Below are 21,806 nucleotides of genomic sequence, written 5' to 3'. Positions count from 1 at the left end.
TTCAAGCTGATTCAACATTGAGTTATTCAAATGCGGGCTAACCTCATGGGCTCTAGGAAGTACTTCGAAAACGAAACGTCGCGTCGCGTGAGTCTTGAAAACGAAGATCAAGAAAATAAAACTGCCAAATACCTTAATCTCAATAGATAGGAAATTGATACCTGATTTAAGAATAAAATCAAGGGAAAAAGTCAACGAAAAAAGTGAATATACGCTAGGAAAGTTTTATTTTTATTAACCGCTGGTGAAGCCTTAGTGTAAATCAAGAACATTTTCATTATAAAGGGAAATAAAGGAAACCCCATTGTAGCATTAAATCCGAAGATATCCTTGTCATTGTAGATAAAGGATATGCCTAATAAAAAAAAGTTAGTTTATGTTGTTTACCCCACGGTTATGGCTAATGGAGAAACCTTGTAGATACTTTCTGCCAGTGCATTTGTCTTGTGATTTGTATGTTTATGTTACCGCTAGATTTCCTTTCAACTCTGGGCACCTGGTCTTGTAAGGAAATGCCACAATTTCTTCTTATGCCTAATGACTTTATTAAACGAACAAAAACAACAACAACAACAGCAACAAGCACAAATCAATTGCCATTTGCACATTTCAATTAAAAAAAGTTTTCAGTTTATTTCTCTGGTAGTTATTGTTGTTGTGATTTTCTCTCATTCTCAAACGTCACTTGCATAATTCATGATTCATTCAGAAAAAAACCGCTGGCAAATCGGATGTATGGAACGTGTTTCGTTTTACTTAGTACTGGAGGTGAAGAAGACGAAGAAGAAGAAAATGCTCCCCCCACCATCGACCCCTTCCTCAGTTCCTGCCCTCGTGCCTTTCTAGGCGCTAATTAATTTCTTTCAATTGCCAACGCTCTACGCTCTTGTTGATTAAATCATTAAATTTTGTTTATATTTTTTTTTTTCATTCATTCATTCAAAACGAGGAAATGTTTTGTTGTTTCTTCCAATATGAAATCAGCGAAAACTTGCCAAATGATAAATTTTGTTACTTTCTTATCAATTTCGAGTTGGAATTTTATCAAATGAACGATATGAAGAGAATATATGTATGTATGTCTTTCACTCTTTGTCTCTTTGCCAGAGCTGCAAAATGCATTGTTTTTAAATGTATGATAAAAATGAACTGATATATACATACATATATATTGTATATTCGTATATAGTATAAAAACTGCATAGATAAGCATTAAATAAGAAATAAAAATTCGCTTAAGTGGGCAGCTTTTCAGGCGTTTCATTTCCATTGTCATTGTCTTGGAGGCCGCCCATCCGAACAGAAGAAGAACTTGGCAAAGTTTATTTCAGTGAAGAGAAGCGGTGGGGAGAAGTATTTGGCAAATGCAGAACAAACAAACAAAGAGATATTGTACATAGAGTCATGCAGACTGACAAATATGGTCCAAAGACACACACAAGAAAATGAAAATGTGAAATTTGAGTTAGTTGAAATGAAACGATCTCTTAGCGGATGGCTGAGCAAATACACTGTAAGAAAAACAAGAATGACAAGCAAAACTCATATATTAATATAGAATTTAAGAAAGAAGAAAAAGAAAGAGTAAATATCGAGGATTACCTACACTTCATCACCTACACTATTAGTTGAGATGAGCTTTTGTTTTTACATTTTTAGACCAAATTTTGCATCGATCACGACTACGAGACAAAATTCTTACAGTCAGAAACATTGTGATTGTTTTTTAAATTGACTTTTAATTTTTAAAATATTCAAGTTTTTTCCCAATCTTTTTTAAACTAAGTTTGTCAGAACAACAACAAATCTTGGAAAGACACTTAGCCCCTTTTTTTCACCTGTACAAGCTTTGGACCAAAATCTCAAAAAATAAAGTTTTAAACCCATTTTTAATGTTTTTTTTTCGCTAATATTGGATTTTTCAAATTTTTAAAATTAAATATAATTACATTTTTTATAGTTATGGTAAATTTACATATTTTTCTTTAAGCAACAAGTCAAATTAATGGCTTAAATTTTATGTGAAATAAGCAAAACAATTAAACAACTGTGAAGAAACTTTAAAAACTTTGAAATCACGAAATTAGTTGAATGAATTTTCGTACTTATGAAAATAATTTTGGACTTGCATTTTACTATAATACTTGCAAAAATATGTGTGTATATATGTAGTTATATTTATATGCCCGACGTCTCGTCATACTTAACCAAGTTCGCCGCATGTTGTTGGCCTGGTCTGCTGGGTGTGCTAGGTAATTGCTATGGCGTTTAACCATTTTTTACGGCCTAGATATTTAGCCACCAAACGAAAACACACGAACCCAGTTGTTGGTTAGTTCTGTTTCTTTCCACTAGTTAACGCTCTAACGCTCCCCGACGGCGGCAAAGAAGGAGCTCTAAAAAGATGAAGAAGGAGATGGAGATGCCATTGGTCGAGATTATATATATTCAGTTCCAGTTTAATTAAAATGAAATTATGTTGTCTGCGGCTAATTTACAATTTATTTAAAAGTAGTTTTCCTTTTTTTCCCCCTCTCCCCCATTTCCGCATTTGAACTATTCCAAGAATATATTTATTTTTACCATAAACATCAAAAGTTTTAAATATATTTTTAGCTTTAAAATTTGTTTTCTTTATTCTTTCTGAAGAAACTTTATGTTATTTTTGTTATTGTTGCTTTCAAGGTAAATTACGATGTGAAAATTGATCGTGAAAATGTGCAAAAAACAAAATGCCAAAAACAAGACCAAAGTGCGCAAAAAACAAAAACGAGAAATATTTCGAAGGTCAAAATTAATAAAAAACGATTTTTTCCAAAGCTTCTCAGCATTGACATGTATAATCATATAAATTTTTGTTACAAAATATTGTTTCCCTTTAAACGGGAAACAATGGCGACATTGCTGATTAAACTAAATAGTACATACATACGTACATACATATGTGAACATTTATTTCCATTGGGGAATTGCATCACTAGCAGAATGTCTGGAAAGACTTCTCCATTGCAAAGTCAATCGACGAGAAGTTGCGTTCTCTCCTCGGCGCACTTTGCTTAAAATGGCATGGCCAAGCACTTGAAGTGCTTCCGGTGGGTTGAAGTTTCACATTGTGTGGCTAAGGATAGAAGGTGGGAGAATTTTTTATTGTTTTTGTTTTGTTGCCAGTTACTAAAAGCTTATAGAAGTTTATTTTTTAGAAAGAAACGAAAGGAAGAAGATAGAGCGAAACAGCGAGAGGGAGACAGGTAGAAATGCAGTCTTGACTTTTAGCCAGCAGGTGGCGTTGCATAAATATTGTTTGGGCCTCGACCGTAACTTGAACTTTATTGAGACACCCTATATTCAAAGGGTATATGCCTGCATAATGGAATTATGTATGTACATACATATATGTATGTATACTCCAGATCAGGCGCATCAACATCTTGTCATTTTGAAATTAATCTTTTTAATACCTATGTATATATTAGTGAGAAAAATCGTATCTTGTAGTGCAAAAGATCTTTAAATGATAGAAATAAAAGGAAATTTGTCATATAATTAAGGATAATTGGTCAGTCAAGCCATCACTTCGTTCTGCATTGATATTTAAAGTTACGTTGACTAAGTCTAAAAGTAAAACTGAATCATTTTCTGATTAAACGAATCACTCGATTTATATATTTTTATATGGAAAACATTCCTAAATTATCTTATGAATCAGTTTAAAGAGGTAACTGATTCACATTCAATTAGATCAACAACTCTTTTAGCACATAAACAACAACCGTTTAGACTTTAAATGGACTTACAATAATTTCATAGTGTTTTTTTAGAACTTAAATAAAATGCTTTAGGTATTAAAGTATTGCCTTTTAGAAAATTTACAGGGTATGAAAACATTGACATATTTTCGAAAAAATCTGTTTCTAGTTTTGTTATTGTTGTTATTTTTCAATCTTTCTATTGTTATATCTTGCTCAATTGCCCTGACTTTGTTTTCGCCCCGCCCCCCTTAAAACTGACGTCTACTCGGCATGTTTTCTTCCCCCATTTCAGATTATCATGCTCGTATGTTTTATGATGTGTTCTTCTACTCTTTCTCCCCCTCCTCGTCTTTGGCGTCGTAGTCGTCGTCGTCGTCACTTGAACTCTGTTTATGTATATGGATTATATAGAGGTTTTGAACTCCACAATTCATTGTGTGACAGTGTTATAATTTAATAGAGCTACGCTTTTGTGGCCTTCTTATTTTTTTATTATTATTATCACTCTGTGTGTGTCTCCCTCTCCTTCTCTGTCTTCCTCTCTGTGTGTCTGTGTGTGGGTTGAAAAATTAAAATATTATTCAATAATTATCGAAAAGAGAGAAAATGAAATGATTTTTTGGCCCCCAATTTGACCCCAAAATGAAAAATTTACGCTTTGTCTGAGTCTCAAGTCAAGCAAAACCGATGCAAACCAAAAAAAAAAAAAAGAATTACCAGATAATGTCTTGCCCCCTACCCTCATCCCACTACCAAGAAATTTCCGCTATTAAATAGAGCGAAGATTGTTGTTTGGATGGAAATGATTAAGGCGGAGTAAAGAGCTAGACACACCCACAATCGAAAGTCAGTACAAAATGATTGCAAAAAAAAAAAAAAGAAGAAATATTGAAGAAGAAGCCATCAAGATGATAGAGTAAAGATGATGCTGGTTGGTTGACTGACTCCGTTTTCCGTTCTCCGATATGCCTGGGAATAATAGACTTTATTTTTGCTTAACCAATGATCGATTATCCAAGCCAAATCAATCAACAAGAGTCTTTTTTCGGAAACTTTTCCTTTGAAGTAATGAAATGTCGACCCAAATACGTTTTGCCAAATTAAAGCATATAATAAAGGAAAAACATATGTGCGCAAAAGTCAGACAGACAGTCCAGGCCCAGTTAAAAACACATGACAATAGCCAGGCTTGGCCCAAAAACCAGTTCTACAACTTATAAAGCAAACCGGGCTTATAGCCTGCGGACAGTTGGTGGCTCCAAATGAAAAAATTACCGCATAAAAGCCAAGTGCCAAGAAGATAAATGAAGAAGCCAAGTGAGAGGCAAAATAGAGACTGAAACTGAAGGAGCAGTAGAGCGGGACATATCTTAATGAGTTGGAAACACACACACACGCTCGTTTTCCCTACCAAAGTGCAATTGCAGAACAACAAAAACCAAGTTTCTTTTGGGGGTTTTCCCACCACATGACAAATCGTATAAAAGTCACGCAAGAAATGAATAAAAGGAGCTAAATCCTGACATCATCCTTGCACAGTGAATCATTTACTGAAGCATTCCATGAAAATTCTCAACATTTAATTGCGTATTAGCTTGAAAGTCTAACAAAGAAATTATTTTGAAATACACAAAATATATAAACACTTTTTTTTCGTATATTTGGTCTATATAATTTTTGTCTAATGTTGATTAATTCTTTAAAAATCAATTGTACTCTCATTTAACTATTGAACCACTGTGTGACGACATCGGTAACATCATCATCATTATTGTTAGAAATGAGAATTCCTGGAAATTCAATCGAAAACGTGTCCTCCACCAAGAACTCAAACGTTAAGCCTGGCGGGGCAGGAGTTTCATTCGTTCCATGTTTGTTGTCCTCCATTGGCTATTTGGGTTCAGTTTGGCGAAATTGTAAACTTTGCAGCAAACTCTGTATATTACTTCCACCACCCCAGACAAAGGATATGGGATACAGGACACAGGACTCAGGGGACTACTGACAAACAACAGTGCCACCCTCACAGACACACAAAAAAAAAAAGACTGAATGCAAGCGGGCAATATTCATTCCCTGGACATTGTTAGGGGTAGTTCGGGCAGGTCCACCTCCCCCTAGTATGAGCTCTAGTTCCTTTTCCTGTTTTGAGTGCGAAATATTTCACTTGTTTTTTTTTTTTGTTATTGGAATTTTTAATTGCCCAAAGACCATTCATGTAAGGGATGATCCTGTAAAGTGAAGCCACATATGCCTGAAATTAACTCGTAAAATGTTATCCTATTAACAAACACACAAGACAAAAAAAAAAGAGGAATAAATGCAATTAACAATGACTTAACCCAAGATTAAATCCCAAACCCCATCATCTATGACTTCCGTTTCCGCTTAAAAGGAGGAAAATGCGTGCCAAAAACTATGACGCAAGCAAAATGGAAGGCACTCTAGCAGCCTCTTGGCTCCAACCAACCAACCCACAACTAGGTCAACATTCTTACGCGGCAACGACACAAAAAAAATTTCCTCATATTCTCGTATAAACATTTTTTCTTATTTTTTTTTTTTTTTTTTTTGCATAGCAGCGGCTGCTGCGGGGCGTGGCTGGTTAGTTGGTTTACCTAGATCTCTTCTCTAGAGCTTCTCTGCTGACCTGATTCCGTTTTGCCATTTGTCATTTAAATGGTGGTTTTTTGTATTATGAATTGGCTTTTGTGTTCTTCTGAAATGAAAGAAAAAGTTAGAACAGAAGCTAAACCCCCTTCTATCCATTTCTGTGCTGGGGTTTTCATTATTAATTCATTGTTTGAGCTTTCACTGATAGTTAATTGCTCTGCCATTTTGTTTGTTGCCGTCTGCTTTTGTTGTCTAGTAGTAGTTTTCAAGGTTTCAATTTATCATTGATTTATTGAATGGATAGAAATTACTGGAAAGCATTCACCAGAATATGAAATAAGAAAGTATCTATAAACGTATTAAGTTTGCAAAGTTGGTTTTAAAGTAGGGTTAGAGGTCATCATGGCACTATAAAGAGTTTGATTTGACTCTTATTCAATGATATTTGGCGAAGAAATTAAGAATTTCAATAGGTTTAATTATGATCTTTGGCATTAGGTTAATATAGGCCTTTGGAAGAGTGTCCAACGAGGACCTGTTGTGGTCAGATGCCATGTTTTGGCAAAGGTCAACAAGTTAATGAGATTTAACTTCGGCTGTTTTAAAATAGGGTCAACTAAGTATCTATACCCTGCAGCTGCCAAGTTTGCAACTCATCTTCCATGAGGAATTACTATCTGATGGTGCTCAAGTGGCCTTAATCTTCAACATTTACACAGGAATCCTTTAATTTAAACTCAATTATTTAGTTTTTTTTTTTAAATATCGTCATTTGATTGTTAAATCTTTGAAGTTGAAGTCTCTAAAGTCGCCTTACCTCTTGATTAATTCTTAGTTATTTTATGTTATCTTTGACATTAGGTTACAAAAAAATTCTTCATATGGTGCAAAAAAATTGATAACTTTGGAAAAAAATTCAAAAAAATATCGAAGTTTTAACAGTTTTAAGGCGTAAATTAGGTTTTTAGGGGAAGGTAATTGTCTCTTTAGCCTTCGGCTACTTAACCTGCGTAATTTCTTTTCGATAAAGGTCTCGAATTCATCCTAACAACAAGATTTTGGCTTTGTTATCGAAATATAGGAACGAAAATAATCGTCTATAGATTATGAAGGCATTTCCACCACTTCCTTGGCCACACACCAAGTAGATTCCCGTAAATACTCGTGTTTGTATGTGCCAAGTCATAAACTTTAAAGGTTTATTGACCTCGAAAAAGGTCCGGATAAGCTTTGGCATACAGACATCAAGAAGGGCGGGGGTACGTCAGCCGGGTGAGATAACTTGGCCAGCTTCCACCAACATCAATTGGCGCCTCATTACGCAGAATGCTATATAAAAATGTATATATGTACGTACATATGTGTGTGCGTGTCTCTCACTCTGTGGGCAAACATTGGCCAGTCAACCAACCAACCAGACATAGTCAATGGAAGGCAATATCAATTCATATCCATTCAAACAGAAAAAGGACGTACGGGAAATTGGCAAACATTTAGAGAGAAGGGGGAATGGAAGAGCAAAGAGGAGGCGAAAAGGAAATGTTTGATTTGATATCAAAATGTAGGTATCTTTAAGATACGTGTGTAACCACCTGGCACGCACACTTAGATAGGTAAAAGGCACGTGTGTCTGCCCTTTCCCTCTAGTTGCTCGTTATAAATGATTTATCTTAATGGAATTCTCTCTTCTTTTTTTATTGCAGATCTCATAATTGTATTAAACAGCAGAAGAGCGGTTTCTAAACACAACCCATCCCTCCAGACGACAGAAGATAGAAGGAATACCACACAAAAAAAAAAAAAGCATAAATAAACAACAAGCAAGAAACACAAACCAAGAGCAACAATTACAATAAAAATAATAACAGAATATGACGTAAGTTTTGACATATTCGTATCTAAGAAAAAGCAAATTCTCTTGTCAGTATGACAATCAATAGGAGAAAATTATCATTGATTCGTGAAGGACATTTCAATTATTGACACTGACGACTTTGACTTTCATTCATGCAAATTGAGTTCAATTCACACACACAAAAGAGAAAAGTATAAAGGGAGAGTGTGGATTTTACCTAGCCATGTTGGTCCCCCAAGTGTTTTTATAGGTCATACTCATTACCAGAATTTATGTTAATACATCACTTTTTTGCGCCTCGCTAGGGAAGGGCCTCTACATTATTTTGTCGTTTTTATTAATCCCCCATAATTTGTTTACCCTCAATGTTGGGGTGTGGCCATTGCCCCTAATGGGGGGATGGGCGTTCTCTCTCTCTATATTTCTTTCTCTGTCTATCTCTGTCCTCTACACCGAGTAAGGGCGGTGGTTTTTAGGGCTTTATAACTGATTCATAAGCAAAAACGCAGCCAAGTTTGCGTTTTATAATATTTTATTTTATTATACCCTGCATTTATAGGGGCGAAAAAGGGTATATTGGGTAAACAGAAACATTAAATGCGCTAAAGTGATTCCAAACGACTGTCAAGAGGATCAAGTGTATTTCATATCTCCACTTTCGCCTTCGGATGTATTCCTAAATATCACTAACTCGAAATATTTAACGTATAATGTTCAAATTTAGTATACAGAATCGTAGAATCTTTATCTACCAATCCACTAAATTTCTAAAAAATAAGAATTGAAATATCCGAGTTATATATAGAAATATCTGGCACTACAACGAGTATTTGGCTCGATAGGTCCTCTAAAGTGCTGATAAGAGAAACCGAATTAAAGAAAATAAATTGTATCCTGATTTTATTATAACATGCCTTTTGCTGATGGGTATATCTAAGTCTTTGCCATGATTTGATTGTTCTTTCTTTTTTTGGGTGTGTCGTTGTTGTCGTTTTGGGTATAATGTCTCTAAGGAAATCCGGTGCTAGCTTTAAACTTGTATTTTGCGCCCTCTCCCATTTTCATTCGCTCCCTACTTCTTCTTTCTGCATTTCGGGGGCTTTTGGGCCATTTTGGTTGCTTCTTGTAGTTTCAATTACGCCGCTCGATGGGTAACATTTGTTCTATAGATAGTGGAACAGCGGCTGATCAACAACTAACAGTGATGTGAGGGTGAGGGGCGGCAAGTTGGCGCCACAATTGAAAATTAATAATTTAATTGGTTTGAAGTGTTTTTTTTTTTTTTTTGTTGGGCTAAACTCTTTTTATCAAAGTGCTTTAATCAGAAGAAAAAGGGGAAAAGAAAAAACTTCTAGACTTATAAAGTCTGAGTAGAGTAGTTTGGTTTTAATCAAAGAGAATTTCTCATAGTCATCTCAAGTCAAACAAATGGCACTTCAATTAAGTGCACATCACCTGCATTGTGACCTATTTAATGTATAACTAAAAGAAGGAAGAAAGAATAAGGTCGGTCTTTGCCTTCTCTTTTGGATGGAATAAATTTCCGCATAACAAACCGGATGGATATTGCAACCAACTAACAAAACTGGAGTTGAATGACTCCAACAGGAAGGAAAGAAGCTGCTGTCATCGATGGATGTCCTCATACACAATCTCCTTTTAGATTGCTTGTCATGTCAATATACGTGAAGTACATTGGTTTGTGTCTCTCCTTCTCCTCCTCCCTAAGGCTGATTTAATTTTCTACCTATTTTTGTTTGTTTTGTTTTTCTTTTGTCGCCTGGCGGGTTTAAATAGTTGCCAAATCATTTTTGGACCAACCCATTCTGACAAAGCCATTAAAGCCAGCCGGCCTCAAATCAGATATAAATATATATGTATTTATGTATGTGTATCTCTTTGGTATGATTTAACAATAGACCATAACAATGTTAATTGGAAATGTACGTTTAGGAATTGTACAAGAACAAGAACAAGAGATTAATATGAAAAAAAAAAACCAACCTCAACTGATATTGCCACAAGCCGCGCTCCATAGCAAACCACATCTCTTTCCCTTGTATTGTCTGTCGGTCCATAGTGCTCAAAGGAACAGTTGAAGAAATACTTGTAAAGTAGTAGTAACTCGAGGGGAAATATAAATTATTGAGCTCGTTTCTTAAGTAATTATCGCGCACAGAGTGACTGACTGTCTGTCTGTCCGACTGTCTCACTGAGTGCCGTAGTAACGATTCAAAGTGACTGGATGGAGTCTAGAGATTGCCCCGCAGCTTAAACCTAAAGAGCGCGCTTTTTAATTGCCCCCCCAACGAACGTTTAAGTTTAAGCCATGGGAAATCCAGTCTCTACTTCTTCTTCCACTTGTTCGATTCTTCATGGCATGTCTTCTTTTACCTGCTTGTTGTCTGTCTGATAGAAGGTAGAAAAATTCTCATCACAACTCATCGTTTCGTTTTCTCATTATTTTATTGACTTTGAAGTGTAATTATTTGCCTTTTAGGCCAGAATCAAGAGACCCAGAGAGAGAAAGAGAGAAGTCTTTTATTCTCCATTGCGATCTTTCTCTCCCCAGCGATTTCGCTCTCTCTCTCTCCCTCTCTCTCTCTGTTTAGACTTCGGCTTTACTATTGACTCGGCTTCAGATCGTTGATGCTTAAGTCAAGATTGCCTTTTCAGTCTCAATTGGGTAACGAATTCGATCAGACGCGGTCGCGCTTAAGCTGAGATAGAGAGTTGAAGAATCTCAAGATCTACAACAAAAATTCGATTGTGTGTGGGATCGCGCGTGTGTCTGTGTGTGTGAGAGACCGCCTCTGCAAATATTGGCCAACAGTTAATGGCCATGAAGAAACTCTATTCAAAGACATCGTTTACGAGCAAAAAATCCAATGCATCCGTTGCTGTTCAATCAAAACCCATACTGGCCTATCATCAGGCAGGAGCAGGAGCAGCAGCATCGGTGGTTAGTCCCTGTGAATTTCAAGCAAATGCGCTTCCCCCGGTGTGGAGCTAATCAAACGCAGTCAAAGTATGCATCATCGTGTGACACCTGCTGCCGCTGGTGCTGCTGCTATTCAAAACAAACAAACCGCTACGGATTATTATAGCCTTGAGGAGTTGCAGGAATTGGATTTATTGGACTATCGTCATCCCATGTATCATCATTATCAGCAACAGCAACAGGAATTGCTATTGAGACAACGTTCTGCCTATCATGAGCATGAACAGTTGGTATTGCAATTGCCTATGGCCAGTCGACAGTCGACATCGCCCACCACCCAAACAATGCCCATCTACGAGGCACCACCTCTACTCAGTCGCCATTCATCGGTCAATGATCAGCCGCCGCCGTTGTATGTATCATCTATGTCTGGTTCATTGAACACTAGACATGTGGCTACTTCTGCTACTCCTCCAACATCATCATCATCATCATCATCACCGATAGTTACTACTGTCTCCTACCCTTCCTCTACTAACTCAACACCAGCTACTACTACTACTACTTCCATTAGTTCTTCGGCTTTATTTTCCACTCTACGCAAGTGCGTTTCCCCTTCACCGCCAGCAACTACTACAGACCCACCATCCAATACTTTATCCCATAACCCCCCCGAGACTTGCCTGTTCCATGTCGTTCTCAATTAGAACAGCACCAACAAAAATACATCAGCAACATCAAAATCAGCAACAGCAGCAACATCTCTATAGCAACATAAATCATTATCTACAACACACACAACAACAGCAACGCATCAACATCAATAATTCCCCATCACAACACCAACAACCACGTCGACATAATTCGGTCAAAGATAAATTCATTGGGGGCATTACAACAATTTTTGCGTATGTTTTCCATTACAAAACAAAAATTATAACCCTCTCTCTTTTCTTTCAACCTTTTGAACTCTCTTCTCCATACAAAACGTCCTTGATCTGTTTCGATTACATCTCAGATAAACGTGATCTCATCTTTACGCACGTTTCTTTCGACTCTTGCGAAAATTGCAGCATCAATTTGTATTCGATATCAAATTCAAATTAGAATCGCCCATTGATCGATGCTCGTTCGCTCAATAACAATTATAATTTAACGCCAATTAGGAGAGGGAGAGAAAAAAGACAGAAAAAACAAAAGTTTCTTCTTCTCGTGCCTTTTAGTTTGTATTTTAACGCACGACTGCATCACATTGAGCCCAACCATGAAAGATTTCACCTGTATGCCGTTCACATTAGTATCAAAAAAAACTAAAACTAAATGAATTGCACGTTATTATTTCTTTCTTCATTACCCAGCCACATGCGCTCATTTGTTTATCCCCCCAAAAATAAGACGAAAAAAAAAAAACAAACTTTAATTTTCTATGATTACTAGGTTTTCCACCCTGCCGAATCTGAATGAACTGAAACCAAAAATAAAGTCAAATTACTTTGTGTGGGCGTCGACTTTTAGATACCCTGCAGTGAATGAGCAACTTTCAATTTGTGCAATTGCAAAAGATTCCTATCTTCCTTTCACTGGAGCTCCTGAACGCGTCTCGTAACCCGTTTTCTTTATTATTTCATTAAAAGAATACAACGACATCTTTCCTTCTCCCTAAACACCTTAGCGCTTCCAGCGGACAATTTGTAAATTCTCTCTAAAAAGCCATTTTATGTACAATTTTCGAGTTTGTTTATTTTTAATGAAATTGGAAATATAAGCAGATGTCTGCTGTTCAAAATAAAATGGGATTTTAGTAAAATTAGGGAACTTCAATAAGACGAACACTTAAAGGTCATAGAATTATGTTCATACACTTTTCTCGATGTTTCAAACATAGCTAACTTGTTTTTGCTTACTGGGCTTACAAAATCATAGATTTATAACTTAATACATGACATATCTATCACTAGAGTTAACGCAAAACGAATGGTAAATCCTTGATAAAGAAAATAGGAGAACTTCGTATTCCAAAGAACGATATTTAGATTTTAAACTGCTTATTTATTTATTTATCTAAGTTCGATTTCCAGCCGGATCGCTCTACATTTGCGTTCGAAACCGCTTAAAAGTCGACGTTATTATTTGAATGGAAAGAAACATCAATGCGGATTCGTTTGCCATTTCTGCACTTGAGATTCTCTTTGATTCCTTTTTCATGCGATGACTGAGCTTTCGATTTTTGTGTTTTGGCGTTCATACCTCAAAAATTGCGGAAGTAAATCAAACAATCAGGTGCATGGCACTATATTAATCTGCATACATACAACACATTGCAGCCCACCTCTCTTAATCTCCCGAAATCTCAAAATAGACGGGGCACCTTTGATCGGAACTACATCCTTTTTCCCACTTGCACATTTCTCGACGTCTATAAAACACCCCATTTTTTTTGGAGCCCAATAATTGCAGGGTATAATAACAACAGAAAATCCTAAACTTCACTTTCGTTCCACGAATTTACAATACAGAAATTCGTATTGAACACACACCGGAGCCGGAGTACAGAGAGCAGACAATTGTTATGGCTAGTTATATAAGGCTCTAGCAGACAGGCAGAAACACACACAGCTGTGTGGCGGTTCGACAACAACTCGCTGGGGAACCGACAACCACCAGCCACATCAGCCCGTTCAGATTAAGATTCAGATCTCTCAGTCGAGTCAGAGCCAGTCCAGTCGAATCGTCTGTCTCTCGGTCTGTCTGATGTTGGTCTCCATTTAAGTGCAAAACTACTCAACTTTTGGCTAGGCTAGGCCAACTCGTCGTCGTCGACGAGAATTCTGCAACTCGTTTTGCTGTGGCTTTTGCTGCTGCGGCTGCTGCTGGCGGCTTTTGCTGTCATTATCTTTTGCCCAAGTAACATACAACTCGAAGCTATGATCAGCAAAAAACAAAGTAAATAAAAAAAGCAAGAGAGAGAAAAAAAAGGCAGTCAAGAAGTCGTCATCGTCATATAGCCTTTTGCATTTTTCCATTGAAGGCGTTCATCTGTGCTGTGTGTCTGTGTCTGTCTGTCGTAGCCTTTAATTGTCAACGCGCAGATGATGAAAACAAAAAAAATGTTAAAGGTTGCTGCACATATTAGAACTTTCATTAGAATCATTTAATCGGTTCGTTCTGACTCGGACTGACTGTGTGAGACTTGAGACAACTGCATGACAGGTGCGCGCAATTTTCTCAGGCAAACAAAGAAATGCATTGCACTTCCTGTCGAGAGACTACGTCACACTTGGAGTCAATCGTGTGACTGCAACTTTGTCTTGTTCTATACCAAAGGGTTCTTCGAAGGTTCTAACGATCTAATGATTTGTTGTTTCTTTGTCAAATTCTTCGTCTTTTTGTTTTTGTATTGCCTTTTCCAATGTAGTTCAAGAGCAAGTCAAAGATATGTGTATAATTTACATACAACATATGTATATATTTCTTACAATTTACCACACATAATCAAGTCTGTTTTTGGCCCTGAATGAGTTAAGAGCGTTTTTCGAACCAGTTATATTTCAAGTTTCTATTTCCACTTACATACAAACATGGATGTATGTATATGGGTGATTTCCTTCTCAGCTCTTTAGCATTCTGATTCTGTAATACTGTCCAGGAAATGAATCTTTGCAGTTAGATAAAACCAGAACGGATAATTTCAAGAACAATTTGTTTTATTGTGATTCATAAACATTTTTTATACAATTTCAGCTTGTAATTATCAAGCATTTTGCGTTTTAGAATTTTTTTTTCTCTTAGCAATTGTCATGCTTTGTTATTGTAATCTCTACTTGTGATTCCCAACTGGTTTAAGTTTGAAATAGCATGGTAAATCATTGCAAAATTTTAGTTTAAGTCTAAGTAATCGATAATTTCTTGAAATGACTCAAAACAAAGAATTGAAATACTTGGAAATTGTGTGAAATATGTATTATCAATTATATTTTTTCAAACTCTAAATGGATTTAATGAGGCATATTTCAATCGTTAATTTACTCTCCTATACACTTGTGAAGTATTTCAATTTGTACATAAACCAAGCATATAATATTATAACTTTATGGCCACTTGTTCGTGATATTGTTCATGCTAAGCATGAGTCAGGGTTTTAAATAACTGTTAAAGAGCTTAAAGGGCTTGTTCGTGAAATAAAAGTGACGCAGAAAGGGTCACGATCGCGATTCAATAAACGGGTCATAAAATAGGAGTTTGCAAGTGGAGCTGGCCACAAGCGACAAATCATTGTTAAATAACAGAAAACGGGGCAGTCCTAGGAGATTGGCTTAGTTTTACATTCCTTGGCATGCAAACAGAATGATCTGTAGGTAATGATTTTCATTAACTTAACATGGTGTAGATTTGAGTAGTGTAAGAGATAAACTGTCCTAGTTGGGTGACGAAATTTATCTTATGTTTTACGCCATAGATCAATGAAAGGTTCTATTGCAGTGTCAGATTCTTTGGTAAATGAGGATGTATTAAAATTACCGCTTTAAAGAGATTAAAAGATAACTGAATATTATTTGATGCACCGATCATTGAAGAGGTGTCTAGACCGCACCGGACTCTCATGGGTCCATGATACACTTTATGACCACACAGATTTGCTCTTTCTCTAAATATGTGTTATGAGTTTTTCATGATGCTGGTAAAACCATTAATCAATTTCTTTTTCAAGAAAGAAAAAGAGAGAGCGAGAAACCTTTTGTCATATTATACTCTTTATAAGACAGTCATTGCACTCTCCCACATTTGGCAGAATATAGGGTAATCTAATTTGAGTTGGAGTAGGTTAATATTTACCCCTTCACTCAGATAACTCACTCAACTTGCATCTAATACAAACTAAACTATTAACTGGACAATAAAATCTACTTCAAAAACTCTATTCTCTACTAATTCTCTCTCTTAAACTGGATTTCTCTCTTGCAGTGAGCAAAGCATAATCGGCGCCCGCGCCTCTGTTATGGTATACGATGATAACCAAAAGAAATGGGTGCCCTCGGGCAGCTCATCGGGATTGAGTAAAGTGCAGATCTATCATCATCAACAGAACAATACATTCCGTGTGGTTGGACGGAAACTGCAAGATCATGAGGTGGTCATTAATTGTTCTATACTGAAGGGTCTTAAATATAATCAGGCCACAGCCACATTTCATCAATGGCGTGATTCAAAATTTGTCTATGGACTAAATTTCTCTAGTCCGAATGATGCAGAGAATTTTGCACGTGCCATGATGCACGCTTTGGAGGTGAGTCCTTAGCAGACGATTACTGGGATTTCTACCTAATGATTCCTTTTATTTGGATTCGACAGGTGCTCAGCGGACGAGTGGTTAATAATCCAACCGGCCAGCCCACCAATGGCAATGGCTATGAAGAGGATATGGGCTATCGTACTATGACCAGCGAGGATGCAGCAATATTAAGGCAAAATAATGGAATTGGAACACCATCGGCACAGACACCCACCTCACAGACCAATCAGAATAATATACCACAGAGTCCGCCAACGCCGCAGGGACATCATCGCACTAGCAGGTAAGTGTCAATTCACTCAAGTCGATCTATCATGTCATTTCTATCTAATACACACTATCTATAATTCATTGATTGTTGTTGTCTCTTCACTCACCCACCCAACCAACCACTATTTCACCTCGATTCACCCTAATTCTTACCACAATTCACCACCACCTTCAATCCTTCAAACCGAAAAAAACCAAATTCGAAAATTTCTCACCAAAAAAAGGAATTCCCTTAGCGCTCCACCGGCTCCACCGCCACAGTTGGCTGCCATGTTGCAGCCAGGTGGTCAACCAGGTTCTCATTATGGTCTGACAGGGAATGGTGGACCCACATCGAATGGTTTGCCACCACAGGCTGTTCCACCGGCTCCAGGCCAAACTCAACAAGCACAGTATCCACAGCAACAACAACCACAACAACAGCAAACCGTCTATGCCGCCCAACAGCAGCCACAACAGCAATTGGTCCAGGGTGGCTATGCGCCATCTCAGGTAAGCTAAGACCAACCATGAGATTATTCCCCATCCAACCGAAAACCAAACCGAAAACCTCATTTTGCTCTATTTCATTTCATTGGCTTGAATTCCCTCCTACAAAATAAACCAAACCAACCACCGCACCACCTGATATCCACCTGAACAGTATCAACAACCCCACTACGTGCTCTCGAATTCTAATCCCAATCTCAATCTACATCAATACCCTCAGCAGCAACAGCAGCAGCCGCAACCTCATCAGAATGGAGGAGGACCAGGTGCTGGCATCTATGGCGGACATATACCCAGCTCGGCTAGTGCCAATAGCGTTGTCTATGCCAGTCAACAGCAAATGGTCCAGCAGCAACAACAACAGCAGCAGCAGCAGGTGCAACAACCACAGCCACCACAGGCGCCAGCTATGCCGCCCAGTGCGGGTCCACTTTATGGCCAGGGACCAATCCAACAGCAGCAGCAGCAGCAACAACAACAGCAGCAAGCAGAGAATCCCTATGGACAAGTGCCGATGGCTCCACCCATGATGCAGCAGCAACAACAACAACAACCACAACAAACTGGCGGTGGGATTCCGATGCCACCGCCCATGAATAATACCCAAGGCCAAATTCCACTCAATCGCATGAGCAGCCAAGGAGGCGGTGTGGGAGTAGGAGCTCCAGCACCTCCCCCACCACCACCCACATTTGGTGGTGCACCGCCGCCAGCGCCACCACAAATGTTTAATGGAATACCACCACCCCCGGTACCGCCAGCCATGCCAGGAATGGCACCGCCAACGGGTGGAGCAGGAGCACCACCGCCACCACCACCGCCGCCAGGCATGGGTGGTGGAGCACCCAAAAGCAATGATCCACAAGCTGATCTCATGGGCTCGTTATCCTCACAGTTGCAGCAATTCAAACTGAAGAAAAATAAGGTAAGCTCTTCTTACCTTAAAGATGCTCAAAATAATCGCAACTAAATTCTCATTCTCTCTCTCTCTCTCTCTCTCTTTGTAGTCCACCACATCTGCTCCGGAGAACAGCGGCAGCAGCACTTCAAGTGGAGGCAGCGGCAATTATGGCACAATTGGCCGCAGTTCCAATGGCATGGCCTCCATGATGGATGAAATGGCCAAAACGCTTGCTAGACGACGTGCTCAAGCGGAAAAGAAAGAGGTGAGTCAGCCAACCATCAACTGAGCCAAAGAACCAATTAATAATTTCCCTTTCTTATCCTGCAGCCTGAACCCGAGCCTGACATGAAGAAGCGTCCCTGGGAAAAGTCCAATACTCTGCCCCATAAGCTAAGTGGCAACGGTGGCAATGGAGCCAGTGGCAATGGAACTGGCGGCAATACCCACGGTGGAGCCAATGGCAGCGGTGGCAACAATACAACGAATAGCGGCGGCGAATCACCACAATTGATGCGCAAACGTTTTGGTAGTGCCAGCGAAGAGACCATACTCAAGGTGACTATTCCAACCAGAAGTAATTCACCCAAGCCCAAGTGTTTAAACAATTCTCCTTTTGCTTCAGCAGGTCAACGGCGATGGTTTGTCTCTGGCTCTATCCAATGGCGATCTGGACACCCTCAAGGCTGAAATTCTACGCGAAATGCGAGTGGAAATACAGAAAGTCAAAAATGAAATTATAGATGGTAAGACTAAAATTCCCTCTCTTCCTCTTGACGTAGCTCTCAACTAAAGTCCCTTTTATTTGCAGCTATCAAATCGGAGTTTAATCGCAGATAGATCAAAATATTTTAAGTCCCACAAACCCAATCCCAACAATCTTTAAAACACAAAATAACAAACTGTCACTGTCGTCTACAGCACTGTCCCAAAGTGAGCGTTGTGCCTGCACACACGAATTCACCACGAACTGAGTTAGATCGAAGTAATTATAATTATATATATATATATATAATATTATATATTAACAACTATATAGAAAAGTGCGCATCAAAAACAAAATATTTGAAAAACCATAATTTTAATAATAAAATACAAAAAAAAATTATTCAAAAAAGAAATGCATGCTTGGATTAACAGCAAAATGTTTACCAATAATGCCGCATATATGTATAGGTTTAATTATAGTATACAAACACACACACACACACACCTAAACACATGCAAAATATTTTAATTTTTTAAAATTGCAAAAAATATATATATATATTTTAGTCAAAGTAATTAATTAATATATTTTGCTAAGTTCTATCTCACACACACACACACACACACACATTTTTTTAGTATATGTGATTAATTTTTAAATTTGTACATTATTTTCTTTACTATTTAAGTATAAACAAAACAAAACAAAAAATACACACTAAAAATTTAAAATGTGAGAAATAAGAAGAATTGCTTGCAATGTTTCCTTTTGTTTTTAAGCGCTACCAAAATTTATGATTTCCAAATTATTTTTTGTAACTAAATCAAAAGAATAAAAAAAAAAGAAAGAAACAAAAAAAAAAGAAATCAGAAATACTTTGTAATTAAACATACATACATACATATGCATCATATACATACTTGCATACATACATACATAAATAAAGTGTAAGCATAAAATCAATTCGCTATCTATCAAAATTCTTACAGCTCTTTATAAAAGTATATAAAAACATTATGCATACTCATTAAACAAAAAAAAAAAAAAAACTAAAATTTAGTATTATATGCATTGAATAAACCAAGAACAAAAACAACAAACAAACAAACAAAACATCAATTCAATACCAATTCCATAAATGTCATCCATTAAACATAAAACATAATTATATCAACACTTTGATAAACATTTCTCCCAAGCACACACACACACACACACGATCTCATATACATATATATTAAACATACATTATTCGAAAGGAAAACCCAAAAACTAAAACCCAAAGTCTTCAAAAAATAGTTCAAAGCGGAATTGAGTGTGGTGTGTTCAGCGTGGTTTTTCGATAAGATCAATATAGATATATATAAAATATAGCATTAAATATACAAAAATTGATGATATATTGAATAATCAAACAAATGCGATCTATATATGTATGTATACAGCAAATTCTAAAAAAGAGCTAAACTCAATAAAAAAAATTGGAAAAATTGACTGCTAAAAAAAACTACTCACACACACACACACACATATAGATTTCGTAGCGATGCAAAAAGTAAAACTTGTTTTCCTAGTTGATCCTGAAACATAATCTATATATATAAAATTGAGTACCAATTTCAACTTCCATATACAATTTAAGACTAAATAGTGAAATTTATACCAGAGGAAGAAAATAAAGTTAGGAGCAAAAAAAACATACGAATACCCAAAAACCAGAAGCAAAATCTTAGTTTTTAAGCAAAACCCAACCCGACCCGACCCGCCCCCCACCCAACCCCCTCTAAAAAGCTCCCCAAACGAAATGGAAAACTTATTGTTTAAACAATTGTGTATAATTCCACAAAAAGTTATGCAAACAAAAAATGAAAACAAAATACAAGTACTTTTAATTTGATTGTAATTGTAATTTAAACAATAATTTTTATATATATTGATTGTGCAAGGTTACGTCGATTTACATTATGAATATATAAGTATATAAAAATATATATGTATGCATATAGATTATATGGTATATACATATATATATATATATCTAGTTATAGACGCAGTCGAAAATGGAATATGTAAATGTTATGATTTTTTGTATTTTTATATATGGATCTTTGCATTAACTGCGACAATTTAAATATTAAATACAAATACAAACACACACACACACACAAACACACAAGTAAACTATTTTAAACAAGAAAACGATGCGCGTAATTTTTATGTATTAAATTAAATATATAATAATTATACAACTTATATACAAGAACAGCAAAACAACAACAAAAATATTCAATATACATAAACAAAAAAAGAAAAACAAACAAAACGAAGCAACGGCAAAAAAAAAACATATTGACTTGATCAAAATATATAATATAATATTATAAAAAAAAAAAAAAAACAAATCGAAAATTGGTAAAAACGGATTCATTTTAGTTATGTAAGTGGCATAAAGGATAAAGCGAACAAAAAAAAAAGGAGCAGAAGCAAAACAAAAATCTACCAACAACAAAAAGAACAACAAATTATATGCATATTCAACAAAAAACAACAAAAAAACAAAAAAAAAAGAAATAAAAACAAAATCAGCAAAACGTACAGTGAAATAAACAACAAAAATGTTTGTATGTAAAAAAAAAAAAATCAATTGTTTTAGTCAAATTTAACTTAAATAAGGATTTTCCTTAGAATCCTTCTAGAATCTAAGGCATATGGCGAACTATATAGTGAGACTTCTATATCAAAACTGAATGGGAAGCGATCCGAAGTTACAGAGATTGATTGATGTTTCTCACATTTCATGTCATCTCGAGAAAGAGAAATGATTTCCTCCAAGAAACAAAATTTTACTTCTGAAATTTTCAGTCAAATATTGAAATTTCAATCAAAATTAATTGATTGTATGTATATCCAAGGCTGGATGGAATAATCTCAAGTCGTTGGAAGATTAAACTATTCAAATCCTTTTTATGCTAATTCAGAAGAAAATTTT

At 36.5% G+C, this 21,806-nt stretch overlaps 1 protein-coding gene across 1 annotated transcript; it reads left to right on the top strand.

The window, feature by feature from the left end:
- The first annotated feature begins 11,038 nt into the window (after positions 1-11,038).
- Positions 11,039-20,622, top strand: ena (enabled). The gene is given in 10 exon segments (XM_068289649.1): positions 11,039-11,207; positions 11,210-11,570; positions 16,121-16,442; positions 16,508-16,731; positions 16,955-17,210; positions 17,362-18,132; positions 18,215-18,373; positions 18,439-18,666; positions 18,737-18,854; positions 18,920-20,622. Coding segments are annotated over 10 exon segments (2,622 nt in total). The 5' UTR covers positions 11,039-11,053; the 3' UTR covers positions 18,949-20,622.
- Positions 20,623-21,806: the final 1,184 nt, after the last annotated feature.

The sequence above is a fragment of the Drosophila tropicalis genome, unplaced genomic scaffold (assembly GCF_018151085.1).
Source record: "Drosophila tropicalis isolate 14030-0801.00 unplaced genomic scaffold, ASM1815108v1 contig_593, whole genome shotgun sequence".
NCBI classification, from domain to species: Eukaryota; Metazoa; Arthropoda; class Insecta; order Diptera; family Drosophilidae; genus Drosophila; species Drosophila tropicalis.
The sequence above is the reverse complement of the archived record's forward strand: the minus strand, read 5'-3'. Positions and strand labels throughout refer to the sequence as shown.